The 18083-nt window shown below is 67.9% G+C and overlaps 3 protein-coding genes across 7 annotated transcripts; 2 read left to right on the forward strand and 1 right to left on the reverse strand.

The window, feature by feature from the left end:
- Positions 1-6040: 6040 nt before the first annotated feature.
- Positions 6041-11496, reverse strand: CDK5RAP3 (CDK5 regulatory subunit associated protein 3). 5 transcript variants are annotated; one of them, XM_068919378.1, is made up of 14 exons: positions 11401-11496; positions 10588-10900; positions 10214-10345; positions 9859-9959; positions 9728-9776; positions 9241-9419; positions 8799-8935; positions 8480-8624; positions 7833-7949; positions 7653-7725; positions 7165-7253; positions 6800-7005; positions 6406-6577; positions 6041-6263 (listed from the first exon to the last, which is right to left on the reverse strand). In XM_068919378.1, exons 1-14 carry the CDS (start codon positions 11443-11445, stop codon positions 6198-6200), a joined length of 1824 nt encoding a protein of 607 aa, XP_068775479.1. In that variant the 5' UTR covers positions 11446-11496; the 3' UTR covers positions 6041-6197. The 5 variants fall into 5 exon arrangements, with proteins under 5 accessions (XP_068775479.1, XP_068775478.1, XP_068775480.1 ...); XM_068919377.1 differs by having other exon boundaries at positions 7653-7728; positions 11401-11494; XM_068919379.1 differs by having other exon boundaries at positions 7653-7728; positions 10855-10900; positions 11401-11489.
- A 1778-nt stretch (positions 11497-13274) lies between these two features.
- On the forward strand, positions 13275-15581 carry PRR15L (proline rich 15 like). Its single transcript, XM_068919384.1, has 2 exons — positions 13275-13415; positions 14097-15581. The coding sequence occupies exon 2, from the start codon at positions 14136-14138 to the stop codon at positions 14424-14426; it is 291 nt and encodes a 96-aa protein (XP_068775485.1). The 5' UTR covers positions 13275-13415; positions 14097-14135; the 3' UTR covers positions 14427-15581.
- On the forward strand, positions 14534-17420 carry LOC138062162 (uncharacterized). Its single transcript, XM_068918761.1, has 3 exons — positions 14534-14567; positions 15227-15863; positions 17039-17420. The coding sequence occupies exons 1-3, from the start codon at positions 14534-14536 to the stop codon at positions 17418-17420; spliced, it is 1053 nt and encodes a 350-aa protein (XP_068774862.1).
- Positions 17421-18083: the final 663 nt, after the last annotated feature.

Consider the following 18083-nt stretch of genomic DNA (forward strand, 5'->3'; position numbering starts at 1 on the left):
CACCCCATCCCATCTTGGGACCTGCCTCATCCCAGTAACCCCCAACTCTGGGTCTGTCTCCATCCCATGGGACCCCCCCCACTTGCTCCTACGTTCCCCCAAAACTTGCTCCCCCCCCCCAGCCTGCCCCAGTCCTTCCCTGCACCGCTCCCCTGCCCTGCGGCCTGTCCTGGCCCCAGGGACCCTGGCGTCACCCTCTGCCCCACAGTGCCTGTCCCGCTGCCACCCCCCCCCCCCACCGGGGTGCAGGCGCCTGGGATCCTCTTCGGGGGGGGGGCTCTATCCCCAGGAAGGGGAGAAGAGGCACCCGTGGGTGCAGACAGCCCCAGGCTGCGGGTGGCATCCCGCATCCGGCAGCTGGTGTCCCCCTCGCCCTGGTGCCCCGAAACACTGATGGCAAAGGGGCCAGCAAAGGCGGGCGCCGGGACGGGAGGTGTCGGGGTGCAGGGCAAAGCAGGAGGGGAGAACAAAGAGGAGGAGGAGGAGGAGGAGGAGGAAGGCAGCACCGAGGGGCCTGGCTGGCCCTGCGGTCCCCTCGCTGACAGCCGGTGCCCCCCCGGGTGACACGGGGACAAAGATGCCGCAGCGGCCCCGGGGCTGGGGGCAAAGGGGCATCGCCCCCGGGGGACATCGGGGCTCAGAGGGGCTGCGGAGCCGTCACGCGGGCGGGCGCCGGGGGGGGGCGGATGCAAGGAGCCCCCCCCCGTGAGCCCCACGCTGCCCGCGGCCCCATGTCCGCACGCACCGGCACCCGTGCCGGCCTCCCAGACCCCAGACCCGTGGCAGCCTCAGGGCAGGCCACCCACCACCTCGGCCCCAGCTGTGGCGCCCAAACCCACCTCACCCTGCACCCATGTCACCCTGCAGCCTCGCCACCCTGCACCCATGTCACCTTGCACCCATGCAACCCTGCACCCTCATCAACCTGCACCCACATCACCTTGCACTCATATCACCTCACAGCCTCACCACCCTGCACCCGTGTCACTTTGCACCCGTGTCACTTTGCACCCATGTCACCCTGCAGCCTCGCCACCCTGCACCCACAGCACCGTGCACCCACAGCAGCCCGGCCGCAGTGGGGGCTGCCGGGCCGGGGGCCAGGAAAGGGCTTCGTTAGCGCGGCAGCGAGGTGGTTCCCGCGGCCGCCGTGATTGATGGCCTGGCCTCCGTCTTGGCAGCCGCGTTTGTCTCCTGCCGGGGGGGGACAGCCCCGCGGGGGGGGGGGGGCGAGGGAGGAAGGCAGCAAAGCGCAGGGCTGCTAATGGGAGCGGGGCTGCCGGCGCCCTTCCCCGCGCTGCCGCCGGTGATGGATGGCTCGGCCGGGGCCGGCTGCTCCTCCGCGGCGGCGGCGCGGGGCCAGGGCCGCTACCAGGGGAGGCTTCGGGGAGCCCCCCCGCCGCCAACTCGCCTCCCGCTCCTGCCGCTCCGCCGCCGGCTCCCCCTCGGCCGAACCGGTGCCGGAGGAGGGGGGCGAAGCGGGCGGCTCAAAGAGCTGGCTGAGGCCTGTCCCACTCGTGACACCTGTGAGCAGCCAGAGGCACCGCCGGCCGCGGCGGCTCCCGCAGCCTCGGCGGGGCTCGGGGCGGCTCGGGGTCCCCGGCGCCGCGGGCCGGCGTCCCTCGGTGCCGCGGGGCATCTGTCGCGCCGCTGCGGATCGTTTGGAGGGGAAGATTTAGAGCCCTTCCGGCAGCTGCCCCCGCCGCCCGCGGGAAGGCCGATGCCGATGCCGCGGGGCTCCGCGAGCAGGGCCGGGCAAAGGGGGGCGCGGGACGGGCGCCAGCACAGCCCTGCTGCCCTCCCAAAGGTCTGGGAAGCTCGACCCCGGCCTCCTTTCTGCGCTGCCGAGGGGGGAAACCGGCTGGGAGCCAGGAGAGGGGATGGAGGAGGGGTGCACAGAGCACCCTGCGCGGCCGAGCGGGGACGGAGGGGTGCGGGGATGGAGAGTGGAGGGACGCAGGGGCTGAAGGATGGAGGGACAGAGGGGCGTAGGGATGGAAGGATGGGAGGACTGGAGGATGGACAGACAGAGGGATGCAGGGAGGTAAGGATGGATGTAGGGATGCAGGGACTGAGCACTGCAAGAATGGACGGATGCAGGGATGCAGGGACGGAGGGACGCCGGGATGCAGGGACGCCGGGATGCAGGGACGCAGGGACGCCGGGACGGAGGGACGCCGGGACGGAGGGACGCCGGGATGCAGGGACGCCGGGATGCAGGGACGGAGGGACGCCGGGATGCAGGGACGCAGGGATGCAGGGACGCAGGGACGCAGGGACGGAGGGATGCAGGGACGGAGGGATGCAGGGACGCAGGGACGCCGGGACGGAGGGACGCCGGGATGCAGGGACGCCGGGACGGAGGGATGCAGGGACGCCGGGATGCAGGGACGGAGGGATGCAGGGACGCAGGGACGCCGGGATGCAGGGACGCAGGGACGGAGGGACGCCGGGATGCAGGGACGCAGGGACGGAGGGACGCAGGGACGCAGGGACGGAGGGACGCAGGGACGCAGGGACGCAGGGACGCAGGGACGCATGGGGCAGGCAAGGACAGGGCCGCAGCAGGAGGGGGCGGCGAGGCGGGCGGCCGCGGGCCGGGCACCCAGATGGTGCGGCCGCGTGGGTGCCCCCCGCACCCGCCTCCTGCTGCGCTTCGCAGCTAATTGAGTGAAATGGTTGTCAGCGATGTAATTAAAGGGGAGCGGGAGCTTTCGGGCAGGCCTCAAACAGATGGAAGGCCCTTTAATTGGTAATTAAATTCCTCGCTGGCAGGTGAGCCGGAGCAGCAGCCGGGGCCCCGCAAGGCCGCCGAGCCCCCGCAGCCGCGGCGGGGGGGGCGAGCCGGTCCCCGGGTGTCCCCAGAGGGGCCGCGGGTGACAAGCGGCGGCTCTGGGGGGCTGCAGACGCCCGGGAAGGGGCGCTGGGCTGCTGCCGGTGGGTTTCCTGGCCCATGATGGAGCACCGGGGGGGGGTCCTGAATGCAGGGACCACGGGACCCCTCCAGCCACGTGTCCCCTGATCCATGTGTCCCCTCCAAGCACGTGGTCTCCTCCAGCCACATGTCCCTCTGGTCCACGTCCCCTCCGGCCACACGTCACCCCAACCTGTCTATCTGGTCCTTTCCATCTATATGGTCTCCTCCAGCCACGCGTCCCCTCTGATCCACGTCTCCCCTCCATGCACGCATCCCCCCCGACCCACGCATCCCCCCCGACCCACACGCCCCCTCCCTTCACATGTCCCCCCCAACCCACGCGTCTCCTCCATCCATACGTCCCCTCCATCCGCGTGTCCCCCCGCCCTCTCCGTGATTCCCCCTCCGTCTGCGTGGTGGCCTCCATCCCACGTCCCCTGAGGCCGGGGGCCGCGGGAGCGGGCCGAGCGGGACCGGGGCGGCGCGGGCGCCCGCTCCCATCCGCCTCCGGCCCCGCGGCAGACGCTGCCGCCCCCCGGCCCGCCGGGCTAATTACGGCGAGCTGGGGAAAGAGCGGGGGGGGTTATTTTATTTGTCTGTCATTATCGCCTGGTAATGTTGGAGATAATGGGAACAGCGATCGGCGTTGGAGGCCAATATTTCATGCACGATCAGATCTCGGGGACGGTGCCCAGACAGTGATATTAATAACAGACCCGACCGGCGGGCTAATAAAGCATCGCGCGCCGGCTCACGGGGTGGCGCCGAACGGGACGGATTAAATCATAGCGGCGGGCGGCTGCGATGGAGGGGGCAGGGGGGGTGAGCGGCTCCTTCCCGCCCCTCGCCCACCCCGCCGCCGGGTCGTTTAATTCCCCATTAAAGGCGGCGCGGTGCCGCCGTGACCCCGGCGGGCGCTGGCCTCTGCCCCGGCCGCCACGGATAAAGGGACCATTATGGGAAAGGGGGGAAAAAATCGCCCTCCCCGGGCCGGATGCCTCCAGCGGCGCTCGGGGCCTCGGTTTGCCCGCGGCTGCCAGGCGGGAGCGGGGCGAGAGGGCAGGAGACCCCGCCGCCGTCCCCGGTCCGGTCCCCCCGCCGCCGTCCCCGGCAGCAAGGAGTTGCAGGCGCCGCTTAACGTTCCCCGTTAATCGCCGTCGGAGGGGTAACGAAGGGCGGCCCGAAGGCGGGGGGCGGCTGTGCCGCCCAGCAGCGACGGGCGCCAGCTGGGCAGCGGCCCCCCGGGGACGGGCAGGGATGAGGGCAGGGTGACAGGCCGGGGACGTGGTCCGGGCTGTCCCACCACGGCCGCCCAGTCGGAGGTGCCGGGGCTGCTGGGGACGGGACCCCCCAGGGCGCCACGCCTGGCCCCCGTGGGGACCGGATCCCCTACGGCCCCAGGCCCCCACGCCTGGCCCTGCTGGGGACATGGGGACAGAGGGTGGGATCCCCTCGGACCCCAGGGGGTAGGATGCCCCCAGTCCCCGCACTAGCACCAGGGGGATGACATAGGACCTCCCATTGCCCCACGCCTGGCCCTGGTGGGGACATGAGGACAGGGGGTGGGCTCCCCCCACACCCGATGGGGACAGGACCCCCCCACTACCCCACGCCTGGCCCTGGTGGGGGCATGGGGACAGGGGGTGGGCTCCCCCCACACCCTATGGGGACAGGACCCCCCCCACTGCCCCACGCCTGGCCCTGGTGGGGGCATGGGGACAGGGGGTGGGCTCCCCCCACACCCTATGGGGACAGGACCCCCCCACTACCCCACGCCTGGCCCTGGTGGGGGCATGGGGACAGGGGGTGGGCTCCCCCCACACCCCATAGGGACAGGACCCCCCACTACCCCACGCCTGGCCCTGGTGGGGACATGGGGACAGGGGGTGGGCTCCCCCCACACCCTATGGGGACAGGACCCCCCCCACTGCCCCACGCCTGGCCCTGGTGGGGGCATGGGGACAGGGGGTGGGCTCCCCCCACACCCTATGGGGACAGGACCCCCCCACTACCCCACGCCTGGCCCTGGTGGGGGCATGGGGACAGGGGGTGGGCTCCCCCCACACCCCATAGGGACAGGACCCCCCACTACCCCACGCCTGGCCCTGGTGGGGACATGGGGACAGGACCCCCCCCCACGTGGCCCGGGGGAGGGGGGGAATCCCCCCCCCAGAGCTCTACGTCACACCCCGCCCTTGGGGGCGGGGCCAAGGCAGAGCCAGACCAATGAGCCACTTCAAGGCAGCAGGAGGCGGGACAAGGGGGAGCACAGGGACCAATAGCCTGCTGTGGGGGCGTGTCCAAGGCATGACGTAGCTGAAGGCAGTGGGTGTGGCAGGGACCTCCCAGGAGGTGCCGGGGGTGGAGGGGCTGCAGCCTGGCCCAGCCCCCGTGGCCCAGTTCGGCCCAGTCCAGCCCAGCCTGGGCAGCAGGGCCAGGCTCTCCCCTCCTGGCCGCCGGCTGACGGGAATTGATGGGGCGACCGGCACCTTATCTGGGCGCTGCCGAGGGGGCGCGCGGCCACGGCGGTGATTAATGGGGGCCATCGCTCACTGTCCGGCGGGGGGAGGCCCGGCCCCCCCCCGCACCGCGATAACAAGCGGCAGGAATAATGAGCGGTGTCACTCCACTTTTCATTGTGATGGAAAGTCATTACAGGAGTCACCGGCGGCGACAACGAGCCATGAATCAACTGCTCTGCTATGAAATTAAAATCGAATCGCCCTCCCCTCCCTCCCCCCCACCGCAGCCCCTCCGGCATCGGGGAGGGAGCCGGGGTGGGCCTGGAAGGGACAGCTGCCTGCCTGGGGCCAGCTCTGCCCTCCAGCAAGGCCGTGGGGCCAGGCCGGAGAGCCCCCAGCGCGGCCCACCCTGATGGAGGGCTGCCGGCCGGGCACCAGCAGGGAGAGGAGGCCTTCAGCATCCCCAGGCACCCACAACGCGTGAGACGGGCTGCAGAGACTCACAGCGGCGGATTTAGGGGCTTCAGCCGCCTCTCCCCACGCTAACACTGAGGCCGTGAAGACCTTGCAAGGTTAAGCCCTGCACTGGGCTCTGTCCCAGTGAGATGCAATGCTCAGGAGCACCTGTCCCAAGCTCCGAGAGGGACACGGAGAAGATCTATGCATGGGAGAAGGGCCTCGGCTTTATTCAACAATGTCAAACCCATGGTGAGACCGCAGCTGTGTTACTAGCTCCAGCAGGGATTGGCCGGTAGTGAAGCAGGGCTGCAGCGGGCCCCTCTCCATGGTGCCCTGTCCCCATGCCATCCAGGGGTGGCTCACAGGGAGACACCCATCAGATTCACCGGTCGCCCGCTGTAACGCTTGGAGACATCTGCTTCGATCTAGAAGAAAGAGGCGCAAGATCAGGGGGTGCAGCCTGGGGGCAGCAGCAGATGCTGGGGAGGGTGACCCAGCTCTGGGGACCATGCCGGAAGGAAGGGGGGCCCCAGCTCCATCCCAGGACAGTCCATCTCCATCCCTCACCAGTTTCTGGAGCTCCTTGGTCTTCTCCAGCAGGCGGTCTAGTTTGGGCTCCAAGGCACCCTGCTCTGCCAGCGCTTCCTGCCGCTTCTGGCTCATCATCTCCTTCTTCACCACCAGCAGCTCTGCCTGCTTCAGCTTCTGCCGGAGCAGCTCACTCACGCGGTCCACGTACCTGTACCAGGAGAGCCAGGACCTCTGTCAAGACCCCATAGCCAGCACCCCCATGGCCCACCCAGGTGTCACCCCTGCCTGTGGACGTCCAGCACCTCTATCACAGCTCCCAGGAGAGTCAGGGCCTCCAGCTGCACCCTTCCTAGAGCCACAGGGTCCCCCCCAACCCCAGAGCTACCCCTTGCCCAGCCCCGACCCCCCTGTCCCCACTGGCAGCCCTGACCTGGGGGATGCGAGGATCATGAAGAGGTGCTGCATGCGGCGGGTGCTGAGCTGGCCGATGAGGGCCTGGGTGGTGGCCAGCAGAGAGCCCACGCGGGCGCTGGTCTGGCCCTGCAGCATGGCAGGGGCCAGCTGGAACTGGCTCACGGCCAGGACGTCGGCCTCCTCACCCATCTCCACCAGGCGTTGCGACAGGAACAGCTCCAGCTGCGGGGACAGGCAGGAGTGGGGGGGATGCTCCAGGTACCACACGTGAGGAGTTGTTTGTCCCTGTGTCTCGGTTTTGGGACAGCAGCAGAGCTGGCCCTTACTTGGGCTCCAGCCGCAAAGGGCTGAGGGCCCAGCTGGTCGCCGAGCCACGCTCACCTCCATGAGCTCGTCGATGAACTGGCTCCGGGTCTCGGGGTTCTCCAGCAGTGTCAGGGCATCAGCGCCACGGGCGACCCCTTCCGGCACTGGGGGACAAGCCAGGGGTGAGGGAGGGGATCTCTGCAGCTGGGGCAAACCCCAGGCTGGGCTCCAAGGGCAGCCCTGCAGCCAGACCCCCTCCTCTGCCTGAGCAGAGGACAGAGCCAGCCCGGTCCTGCTGCCCAACTTGGCACCCCATCCCATGCAGGGTGCCAAGCACCACCCTGCACTACTGTCTAGCAGTGTCAGGCCCTGCTCTGGCCTGCTCTGCACCCACTGGGCACCCACCTAGCACCCTTGCGGCCTTTTGCTCTAGGCCTTCTTGCACAGCCAGCGTACCCATGATCACTGGGAGCAGGGAAGCGGGCGTAAAGGCAGGGTGGGCATCTGCCTGCTGGTCCCTGAGCCTGTCAGGACCCGCTGTGCTCCTCTGTGGCCATGCTCACCCTCGGTGCCAGCCTCCAGCACTGTGATCTGCACCCCATCGCTTTCACTATCTCCCCAGTCGATGCCATCATCCTGCTGCAAAAGAAGGGTGTCCTGTGAGATGGGTGCGAATGTGACACCCCTGTATCCCCAGCCCAGGCCAGGAGCAGGTCCAGGCTGCGCAGCTGGTGGTGACGCACCTGCGGGCTGGGCTCCAGCTCGATCCCCCAGTCTATCTCCTCACCCTGGGCTCCCCCGTCTGCAGCGGCACCATCAGTGACCATGGTTGGCTCCAGCGTGAAGTCTCCCCAGTCAATCTGCAGCGAGAAGGGCAACGAGACCTCTGAAACAGCCTCGGCTGCATCCTGGGGCTGCAACGCCCATCCCCAGCTCAGAACCTCGGCCATTTCCTCTCCAGCTCTGGAGGACACTGCCTCAGTGTTCCCACTGTCCCCTGGCCACAAGCTGCCCGTGGTCCCAAGAGGCCTTCGCTTTGCTGCACAACTGGACACCGCAGAAAGGCGGCAAGAACCCCCAAGAGAGACAAATCCCCAACAAAAGATGTTGCTACCTCTGGGCTGCAGCACATGCCCGCTGCCCTAACACTCTAGGGTCAGCTGGGGCAGAGAGAAATTGCCTTTCTGGGGTCCTCCACATCCAGAGGCCTCCCAAGGGCCCTCATCAGCCTGGGGAGGATCAGAGCTGAAAAGCAAACCCAGGAGTCCTGGTGTTTGCAGCCTGCTAGGCAAGATCAGGTTCTTCACAGCTGGTTCCCCAGCCCCTGTATTCGAGCTCTCCCCGATGCCACCCCAGCAGCACTGCTCTGCCCCGGCTGGCCAGGACGTACCGCATCCTCCTTCGGCTGCTCCGGCACCTCCTCCACCTCTGGCCGCTCCACCCGCGTGGGCTCGAGCCCTGTCCTCCACTCATAGACGGTCGTGTTGCCTCGTTTCACCATGTGACGCAGCAGGGGCACCACCTGCTCTGTGGAGCTGGGAGACACCGTGGGGACATTAGTGCCAGGCCCAGGGCAGGGAGCCCCCAACACCCTCAGGGTCCCTCTGGGAGAGCCCCAGCTGGGAAATCTCCCAGCTGAACCTGCTGTCGCTACACACAAGGAAAGATCGGGGCCTGTCTCTGCAGCCCCACACCCAGCCCCTGCCCACCTCTCACACACAAACTCCACGCAGGCCTGGTACAGCTCGATGGCCTCGGAGAGCGCACCGGCTCCCACCCCAATTTCCGCCAGCAGCGATGGCAGGTCCTTCACCAGGGCCAGCAGCTCCTGGCGCACGTTGTCTCCCTGAGGGGCGAGAGCAGGGACAGGTCAGGTGGGTGAGTGGGGAAACCCAAGGCCAGGGGCACCCCCTGAGGTGGCCTGCAAAAAGGGAAAGAGTGCTCTGCAGTCTCCCCCAGCTCTTTCCACAGATAACAAGGCACTGTGGGGACCTCCTGTGGAGCACAGGGTCCTGCAACAGGGCTGGGCTCTGCTGGGGCCCCTGTGGGTCAGAGCAGATGGTGGGGGGCTGCCTCAGGGAGCCTCATGCCAGGGGAGGGCTTGGTGCCTGGGTGGGAGGTGGCGCAGGTCAGGGGGCCGCAGGGACTCACGGTGATGCCATACTGCTTGCAGGAGGTGTAGAAACGCTCCCTCAGCTCGGCCGCCCCCAGCTGACACTCCTCCTCGCGGCGGGCGAAGTCCTGCTGGGCCTGCTGGCACCGGCTGATCTGCTTCCTCAGCGAGGGGATCTCGTAGCTGACGCTGCGCACCAGGAGGCTGGCCAGCTCGGCTGCAGGAGGGGCAGGGAGGACTTGAGATGCTGCCGCGGCCCCCCACGAGCCCCCCAGCTGCCTCGAGTGCTCTGCTGGCTGCACACAGCCCGAGCAGGTGGAGGAGGGAGCTGTCAGCCATAAAGCAGAGCTGGTTTGTGGTGCACACTCTGGAGCAGCCGGTGGGACTTTGCAGCCCATCAAGGGCTGCCCACCCCATCCTCATCTCAGTTGCAGAGACCAAAGGCTGCCTACACCCCATGGACACTCCCAAGAGCCTTTCCAGAGCCCACTGGGGAAAGCCAGAGCAGCGAGGGAGCTGCCTTACCCAGGTAGGTGTTCTCCTTCTCGTAGAGGGACACGATCTCCTGCCAGTCCTGGGGAGGAGGAAGCAGAGAGTGGGGGAAGCCGCAAACACACCGGCTGTTGCCGGACACACGTCCGCGGGCCCTCGCTCACCTTCATGCGTTGGGACGAGTAGCGCCCAAAGAGGTTCTTGGTGGAGGCCTCAGTGCCCTTGAGGATCTCCACAATCCTCAGGCAGTGGAAGTAGTGGATGTCTGCGTTGGAGGGAGAGATGTGGTCAGCACAGAGCCAGCAAGGCCTGGTGGCGTCCTGCCTTGCTCGCAGCCTGGCCCAGGGAGCACAGGCCTGGGAAAGGGCCGTGTTGCTGGCTCTGTCTCCTCCTCACCCAGAGGAGCTTATCGTAAGTGAAGCCCTTGGGAACAGGCTCCATGTCCAACAGTTACCACCACCGCCCGCGTTCCCAGCTCTCCAGGGCATCCCAGACCCTGCCGAGCCGCGCTCTACTCACAGGACCCTGCGAGAAGCTGCTTTATCTCCTCGTTCTCCGGCATGTCTTGGATGGCCCCGTTGATCTTCTCGCGGATCGCCAGCACCTGGCTCTGCCATTTCAGGTTGCAGTGTCTCCTGTCCACCAGCCAGTCTGCAAGCGGGAGGGAGAGGGGTGGTGAGCAGGGACGGGGTCCTGCGGGGGGCTGTACACAGCCAGCAGGAGAGTCTCCCCTCACCAGGGCAGCTTTATGGCCCCACAGGGAGGCAGAGAGCAGAGCACCTCCCAGCATGGGGGGCTGGGGCGTCCCGTCCCCTCTGAGCAGAGGGGACGAGGCCTGGCCGAACACAGAGATAAACTTGGGAAGGACCTGACAAGAGGAAGGAGGATCTCACCCTGCTCCTGCCTGGGCTGGGGCAGCGGAGGTGCCAGCGTCGTGACGAGAGGGGCAGCGCTGCCCCCCGATGCGCTACGCAGAGGGGTGATGAACCCGCCAGGGAAGCGGGACATGAGTGACACAGCGCCCGTCCCCATGTGCCAGGGCGTCTCAGCACCGTGACCCCCCACCTTCACCCCACACCTCAGGGTGCCACTGCCTGAGGGTCCCCCTGCCCCGGGGCTCCCCTGCCCGGCAGGGAGGACGGGTCGGGGTGGTGCCATACCCAGGAGCTTGCTGGTCTGGATGTCGATGGGCAGGTTCTGGTAGTCCTGGGGGAGACCGGCGGGGCGAGGAGGACATGGACGTGGCACGGCACGCTGCAGTGAGCCCTGGCCCTGGCCTGATCCACCCCCCTATCCCGGGCCTGGCCCCAGCCCCCAGCCCAGCCCCATTGCCCCTTACCCCGGCCTGATCCCCATTGCCTCCCCCTGGCCTGACCTGGCCCCCTTGCCCCTTACCTGGGCCTGGCCTGATCCACCCCTACCCCGGGCCTGGCCCCAGCACCCTGTCTGGGCCGGGCCTGATCCCCCCCTCAAGGCCTGTCCCCAGCCCCCCAGCCCAGCCCCATTGCCCCTTACCCCAGCCTAGCCCCATTGCCTCCCCCCCGGCCCGACCCAGCCCTCTTGCCCATTACCCAGGCCTCGCCTGATCCAACTCCCTATCCCAGGCTCGGCCCTGGCCCCGGCCCCCTCTCTGGGCCCGGCCTGACCCCCACCCCAGGCCCGGCCCGGCCCCATTGCCCCCCACCTCCCCCCGGCCCCTCCCCCACCTGCATGCCGGCCGCTCCGCTTCCGCTTCCGCCCGGCCCTTCCATCCGCGCCTCGCCCCCGCCCCCGCCACCAATCCCCGGGCAAGGCCCCCCGCTCCCCGGCCAATCGGAAAGCGCCCTCCCGCGCTCCGCTCCGCCGCCGCCAATCAGAAAGAAGCGAGGGGAGGTGACCGGTGGGAGGGGGAGGAGGGAGAAACAAAGCCACGTGCCGCCGCCTCGATTGGTCGGCAGGAGACCGGGAAGGAGAGGACTGACCAATCAGGGTGGGCGCCGAAGGGGCGCGCGTGCGCAGTGCAGAGCCCCGGCAGCCCAGCCGCGGGGCCCGGTGCGGCGGCGGGCGCGGCACGTGGCAGCGGTGTCACCCGGCCCCGCCCCCTCCCCGGGCCGGGCCCAGCCCGGTGGGGCCGGTGCCGGTGGGAGCCCTGGGGGGGGGGGGCGACGGAGGCCTCCAACCGCCGCCGGGGCCAGAGCGGGAGGGAGGGAGGGAACCGGTCCGGTCCGGTCCGGTAGCCGGTTCGCCGGCTTCGAGGGATTAGTCGAAACCGGAGCGACGCGACGCCCCGACCCTCCCCCAAAACACGGGGCCCAACCGGGCCGCCCTCCCCGGGAGCGAAACGCCGCCGGGCACCCACCCCCGTCACCCCACGGGCGGCGGCGGCCAACCGGCGCCCGGTGCCAGCTGAGCGGCCGCCAGCCGCCGCCGGGGCTCGGTTACGATGCCGCCGTCATGAATATTCAGCGCTGCCCTGGCCCGGCCCCCGCTGTTTGCTCAGGCGGGAGCGGTGCCGTCTCGGGTTAACCTTGACTCAGAGCAAACAGGGGCGGCGAGCGACGAGGTACGAGGTACCTGCCGCCCGCCCGCCCGCCGCGCCCCGACCCGACCCTCCCGGCCGCCCCCGGCCCTGCCGCCGCGCGGCGAGGGGCGGCCGAGGCGCAGGTACGTCATCGGGGCGCGCAGACCCCGGCCGCCGGACGGACGTCGCGTCGACGGGTCCCGTCCGGCCCCCCAGAGCGAGACGGCGGCGGGGGAAAGCGGGGCCGGTGGGGAGGGGGCAACCGTAACCCGGCGGGTCTGGCCGCGGCGATCGAGACGGCCCAGCGAACCGTCCCCGCCGCTTTTAATGATCTTCCCCGAGCTTTGGCTGCAGCCAGGCACGGCGGCGATGGCCCCGGAGCCTGGGACGGGCTTCGTCGCTCCCCGGGGCTGTGCCGACGCGGCGGCTCTCCGGACCCGGCCGGCCGAAAGCGATGCGGGACGGGCCGCGGCGCTCTGCCGGAGGCGCTCCCCGCAAGGGCAGGGCCCGCGCCTTTTTGGGGGGCAGCGGGGCGGGGGATGCCGGAGGGGGGGGGGTCCGGTCGCTCGGCTCTGCGCGGTCAGTCGTCGGCACCGCGCGGGCACGGAGCCGGGTTGCCCCCCGCTACCAGGGCAGGGATCGGAGCGCTGGAAATCCCCTCCCTCCCCGCTCCTGGGGAAATGTTTAACTCGCGGAGCGCTCGGGAGCCGCCTTCCCCGTCCCTGCCCTGGAGCCGCGCTCGGCACGAAGCCCTTTCCCAGCTGCGATCGTGCAGCGACAGCGGCCGGGGCCCTGCCAGCTCCCGGGAGCGCAGGCACTCCTTCCCTTCCCTTCCCTGCAGCAGGAACAGGGCTGGGTGAGCGGAAAACACCAACCTCGGGGCTGCGGCATCGCCGCTGCCGCACGGGAGGACGGACGTGACACCCGGGCAGGGAACCCGAGCGTCCGCCCGGTCCCCCCTCGACTCCCAGCCCGGTTCCCGTTCCTGTTTGCTTACTGGCCTCGTTGGGTATAAGAGCATCGTCTCGCCCGGTACCTCTCAGGTCCTGCTGCCCTGAGCCCCGCCGAGGCCGAAGGAGAGCATCGCTGTAGAGACGGCGGCAGGCAGCAGGCAGAGCGCGAGAGCCACCCTCGGCAAACGCGGCGCCGGGCTCCCCGCGGGTGCTGCCGGCCAGGAGTCGAGGATCTGCACCGGGCGGATCGGCAGCTCTGGGACTACAGGCAAGGCTGGAGCCCGCGGCGGGAGCTCGGGGTCTGCTCCCGGCCGGGCAGCCCCACAGCAAAGGGCATCCTGCCCTGCCTCAGTTTCCCCTGTGGTAAACGGGGAGGGGGAGAACCAGGCCTGAGCGCAGACAGAATGGGGCCCAGGAGCCCAGGCGGGACCGTTCCTGCACCAGGTACCCAGGGAAGGCAGAGGTTAGAGCTACCTCGCTCAAGATGAGCGGCACGAACGCGTGCCGTGGGGCAGGGTGCAGCGAAGCCCGAGGGCTTGGCAGCAGAAAGCGGGGCCCCGGCGGTGGCACTGGCCGGTGCCGCTTGCAGCAAACTCACACAGGTGCGGAGGGGAGCCGCGGGTCCGAGGACATCGGGGCAGATCTGAGCCGGTTTTGCTCCCGGCCAACGGGAATCCCCAAGCGATGGGAAGGAAACAGCTCAGAAACCTGGCTAGGGAAACGCTGCAGGGCTCTTTGTGCGCGCGGGCACTGTAAACGAAAGACTGCGCGCTGCCAAAGTGGACAGGGAGCTCGTCACTTGTCCCTGCTGTGGAGCACGTCCCCATAAGCTCCCACAGGAGGCCTGGGGCCACGGGGACGTGTCGGAGAGCAATCACCCAGGGAACGTGAGTAGGGGGGGAGAGCAAACCCGAGAAAGGCTCAAGTAACACCTCCATTTCCCTTTTAGACACGAGCTGGTTCTGCCGGTGGCCGTGGAGCGGCGGAGATGGCAGAGAACCACAGCTGGTGGAAGCTGACCTTCCTGAGGAAGCACAAATCCATGCCCAAGGTGCTGTACGAGAGCCCGGACATCTACGCCAGCGAGACCCAGGAGGACTCAGGCGGTGAAGGGCCGCCCGACTTCACCACCCGCCTGGAGAAGATCGTGGATAAGAACACCAAGGGCAAACACGTAAAGGTCTCCAACTCGGGCCGCTTCAAGGAGAAGAAGAAAGTGCGGGCCACGCTGGCCGAGAACCCCAACCTCTGCGCGGCCGGTGAGCGGGAGGAGAAATGAAGCTGCGACAGGGCGTGTGGAAGGGGGCAAAGACCCAGAGGACTGATGCCCTCCTGCCGCAACCACGGACTCCCAAACCCAGCTTGACTCAGTCCCCTCTGCGGACGATGGACCGAGCGGGGCAGGGGCTTGCGCTGCGGGGCTGGCAGGCCTCATCCCGCCGGGCGCTTAGGGAGGAAAAACGACTTGGATTGGATTTTATTTAAGGGAATAATAACCCTATTTAAACCCAGGCCCACGGAGTGATCGCTGTGGGCTCACAGCACTACAAGGGCAAGAGGACCGGGCGGAGGGACGTGGCTTCTCGCGGCGCAGGGAACGAGGAGAGCGAGCCGGTCGCAGCAGGCAGCCGTGCTGCAACGGGCCGAGCCGGCGAGCAGAGCCGGGAGCGGCCGGGCAGGCGCCCACAGCTAAAGCTGGGGTTTCGCTGCCGTGTCCCCAAGCAGAGCAGATGCAGGCGACACATCCTCTAGGACAGGACAGTCTAACCGGTTCATGCTGGGATGAGGACACTAATCCCAGCTTGGCCACTTGCTGTGTGCCACCCCAGCTCTGCCCGGGGTCGCCCCCGGGTGTGACGGCTCCGGTTCCTCTCCTGCCTTTCACTCCTGCAGAGGTGAGACCCCCGGGAAACCCCCTGCTCGTCTCCAGCCACAGTCACTGCTTCAGCGGCCATCTCCGCGCTCGTGCTCCCAGGAGCACTCGCAGAGCCACCGACGCCACGTCCTTCAGGGCGGTCGCACCCAGAACGGGCCCGTTTGCACTGATCTTTGCACTGCTGAATTCAGCCTGATCCCAAGAGACGCCCCAGATCCGACGCTGCACAACGTGCCGCTTCCCTCTCCCCGAGGGAATAACCGCGGCTGCCAAACGTCTCCAGGACCCACTCTGCTGCGGTGGCTTCAGAGGGCTCTGGTCTTCCCGTCTTCCCACTCTAGGAGCGAGCTGCCAAGCCGGGAATCGCCCTCTGCTCCCGGAAGCGGAGAACCGATCGCTAAGTGCGGCGGTGGAGACAGACCCAGCCCAGGAGGGCTGGAGGGAGCCGCAAAGGCTGACCTCACAAGCCCCTATTTTTATTAGTTTCTTGGAAGCAGAGTCTTTTGTAAGCTCTTGCTACTGTTCTTTGTTAATAAACCAGGTCTGGAAACAAAGGGAGCTCAGTGTCTGCTCCGTGCGGTCACGCCGGGCACGGCACAGATGGGTGAGCTTTGCCTGGGGAGATGGAGGAATCTCCCGCCCCATCCCCGTGCCGACCTCCCGGCCTGGCGGGGGACCGCGACGGCAGGCGGCGAGCAAGCACAGCTCCCCGGCTTCGGTGCCGCTTCGCTGGCAGTTCAGTGTTGTCGTTGTAGCGCTGGGCAGGAGGGCTGGCCCCGGGCCAGGCCGCTCTCCTTGCAGGATCTCCAGAAAAGGAGCAGCTTCGGAGAAGGGCTGCGGGTCTGTACCGCGATCTGGGCAGGGATCAGTGCCGGCTACCGCCAACGCATTCACGCAGGGAATCCCCGACCGCGCTACAGCGCGCAGGCCTGGCGCTCTCCTGCGCCCAGCGCTGCCCTCTCCTCCTGGCAGGAACCGGGGGCAGGAAGGGACAGGCAGGGCCGAGAAGGAGGTGGCCGTCACCAGCACCCCTGGCTGCGCCAGGAGCTCCCCCCGCTTGCTCTCTCGCAGGAGCAGGGTGCAGCCACACCTGAAGTCAACAGAAAAAGCAGCAACTTTCCAGCTATTATAAAAGCTGAATTGTGCCAAGCGCTGTGATCGAAACCCTTCTTCCCTGGGCACAAAACTCTTCGGCCGGGGAAGCCGGGGCTGCCGGGCTTCCCAGCAGCCTCCGCCCTCGGCTCTGTTTGCTCACTAAACACCCGCGGGTTCACAAGGTGCTCTTTGTCCCACGCTGGCAACGCCAGAGGGTTCCTGCCCGCAAGGGAAGGGAGGAAGAGGGGGAGGAGGAGCAGGAGAAAGTTGAGTGCTCTGAGCCGTCGGACAAGGGGGAAGTGCAGCAGGCGCCAATCGGCTTATTTACACCCGTCACGGTGGCATCTGGGCTCTGGCCGTGCTCCTGAAGCCGCGGGGGTGTTGCAGGCTGTGCCAGGTCAGAGAGACACGGCCGTGCGGGCACCCCAGGCCGTGATGTGGGGCTGGGCTGCCCTCGCCCACCACAGCGGGTTACGGACAGAGCCGAACCAGCCCCGGAAAAGCCCCCAGCTCCTTAACGGGACGTCGCGCTGCAGGACCCAGCGAACTCCCCGAAGGCAGCACAGTCCTGACACGTGGCTCGGGGACGGGAATGGCCACCTGCCCCAGCACTGACTCTCCCCCCCAGCACCGGCCCCAAGGCCTCCAGCCCGGGGCCCCCGCCGCAGCGCCGGTGCCCAGAGCCTCTCGAGGCCGCAGGGAAACCCTGCAAGGCCAGAGCTGCGGGGCGCGATGTGCCCGACCCCTCTGTGCCCACAAGGGTTACCCCGGGCGCGAAGGGACCCAACTTCTCCCGCTCCCCCCAACAACAGAAAGTTTGGTTAAAGAGGAAAGATTATGGCATTTCCTGCTGTGCGCTCCTGAGGCGGTTCTCTGCTGTCTAATACCGTGGCTGAGCTCATGCTCTTGCTCTTCTCCAGGGAGACACTAACTTGTGACCACTACTGCCCTGCCAGAACGCAGCTAACACCAGCCAGGGGCTTCAACAGCCACAGACAGCGAGGGAACCGAGCACCCTCTGGCTTTCTGACTGCAGATTGTGTTTCAATAACAGACCAAGCTAAAAAGACCACGGCTCAGCTCTTGCCTAGGCTGATTCATGGTGACCAGCATGACAGCAGCAGAGGACAGGCCCAGAGCGCTGCTTTCCATCTGAACCTCACGCTGGAATCTCAACATGACGCCTCCTGGCATCCCCACGTCGCCCCTCCTGTCCTCCTGTCTCACCCCAGGCCATCGAGGGCTAGGGCAGCTCTCAGCGAGGGATCAGCACGGCAGGGAGACACCGAGGTCGCTGAGTGAGTTAGTGCGACAGCGGCACATGGGGCAGGCGATGCCGCCAGGGCAAGGGCAGCTGGCTTTTTGGAGCCAGGGAGCCACAGGAAGACGCCGTGTCACACTCAACGCATCCGACTCCCTCCACGGCAGGGGACACGCCACGGCAATCATCACGCACAGGCACAGGCCCTCATCACGCAGAGGGAGCTGCGGCCCATGGGGACAGCCGATTGCAGGCTAACCCGGACCTCCTCCAGGCACAAAGCACTGCACAGTTCCCCCATCCGGGTCTCTCCTCGTCACCGCCCGCTGTCACTCGCTGCAGGGATTTGCCATTCCTGCTGAGTTTGGCAGAGATTAGGTGGGCTCCCAGCTATGGGACACCACAGGTGAAGGGCAAGACAGCACAGGACTTGCTCCCACGGAGAGCAAGTTAAGCCCAGACACGCTGAGCTAAGCCCATCGAGCTCCCGGCTTCATATGCCTCATGGACAGGGGCCACGCAAATCCGGCGCAATCAAAGCTACCTCTTCCTGCACGCCTGGGCCGCACGCACCTGCGGAGACACGGAGCAGCCCTGGCCCCTGCGCTGCCCACCCGGGCCCCGCGCAGCAGGGAAACCACCAATGGGGCAGGAAAAGCACTGCGTGCCAGGAGAGCCATCCTGCACAGGGCACTGGGGCAACC

This window comes from Struthio camelus, chromosome 25 (genome assembly GCF_040807025.1).
Source record: "Struthio camelus isolate bStrCam1 chromosome 25, bStrCam1.hap1, whole genome shotgun sequence".
NCBI lineage: Eukaryota > Metazoa > Chordata > Aves > Struthioniformes > Struthionidae > Struthio > Struthio camelus.

What these genes read in the sequence shown, in the direction of transcription:
- CDK5RAP3 (XM_068919377.1), bottom strand. Translation starts at nt 11,445, where the DNA reads ATGGAAGGGCCGGGCGGAAGCGGAAGCGGAGCGGCCGGCATGCAG. An exon ending in GCGGAGCGGCCGGCATGCAG is followed by an intron (nt 10,901 to 11,400) that starts GTGGGGGAGGGG and finishes GGTCTCCCCCAG; the next exon opens with GACTACCAGAACCTGCCCAT. An exon ending in GCTGGAGGCTGGCACCGAGG is followed by an intron (nt 7,254 to 7,652) that starts GTGAGCATGGCC and finishes CTTGTCCCCCAG; the next exon opens with TGCCGGAAGGGGTCGCCCGT.
- PRR15L (XM_068919384.1), top strand. Translation starts at nt 14,136, where the DNA reads ATGGCAGAGAACCACAGCTGGTGGAAGCTGACCTTCCTGAGGAAGCAC.
- LOC138062162 (XM_068918761.1), top strand. Translation starts at nt 14,534, where the DNA reads ATGGACCGAGCGGGGCAGGGGCTTGCGCTGCGGG. An exon ending in GCAGGGGCTTGCGCTGCGGG is followed by an intron (nt 14,568 to 15,226) that starts GCTGGCAGGCCT and finishes CCTGATCCCAAG; the next exon opens with AGACGCCCCAGATCCGACGC. An exon ending in GCTTCGGAGAAGGGCTGCGG is followed by an intron (nt 15,864 to 17,038) that starts GTCTGTACCGCG and finishes GCTCTTCTCCAG; the next exon opens with GGAGACACTAACTTGTGACC.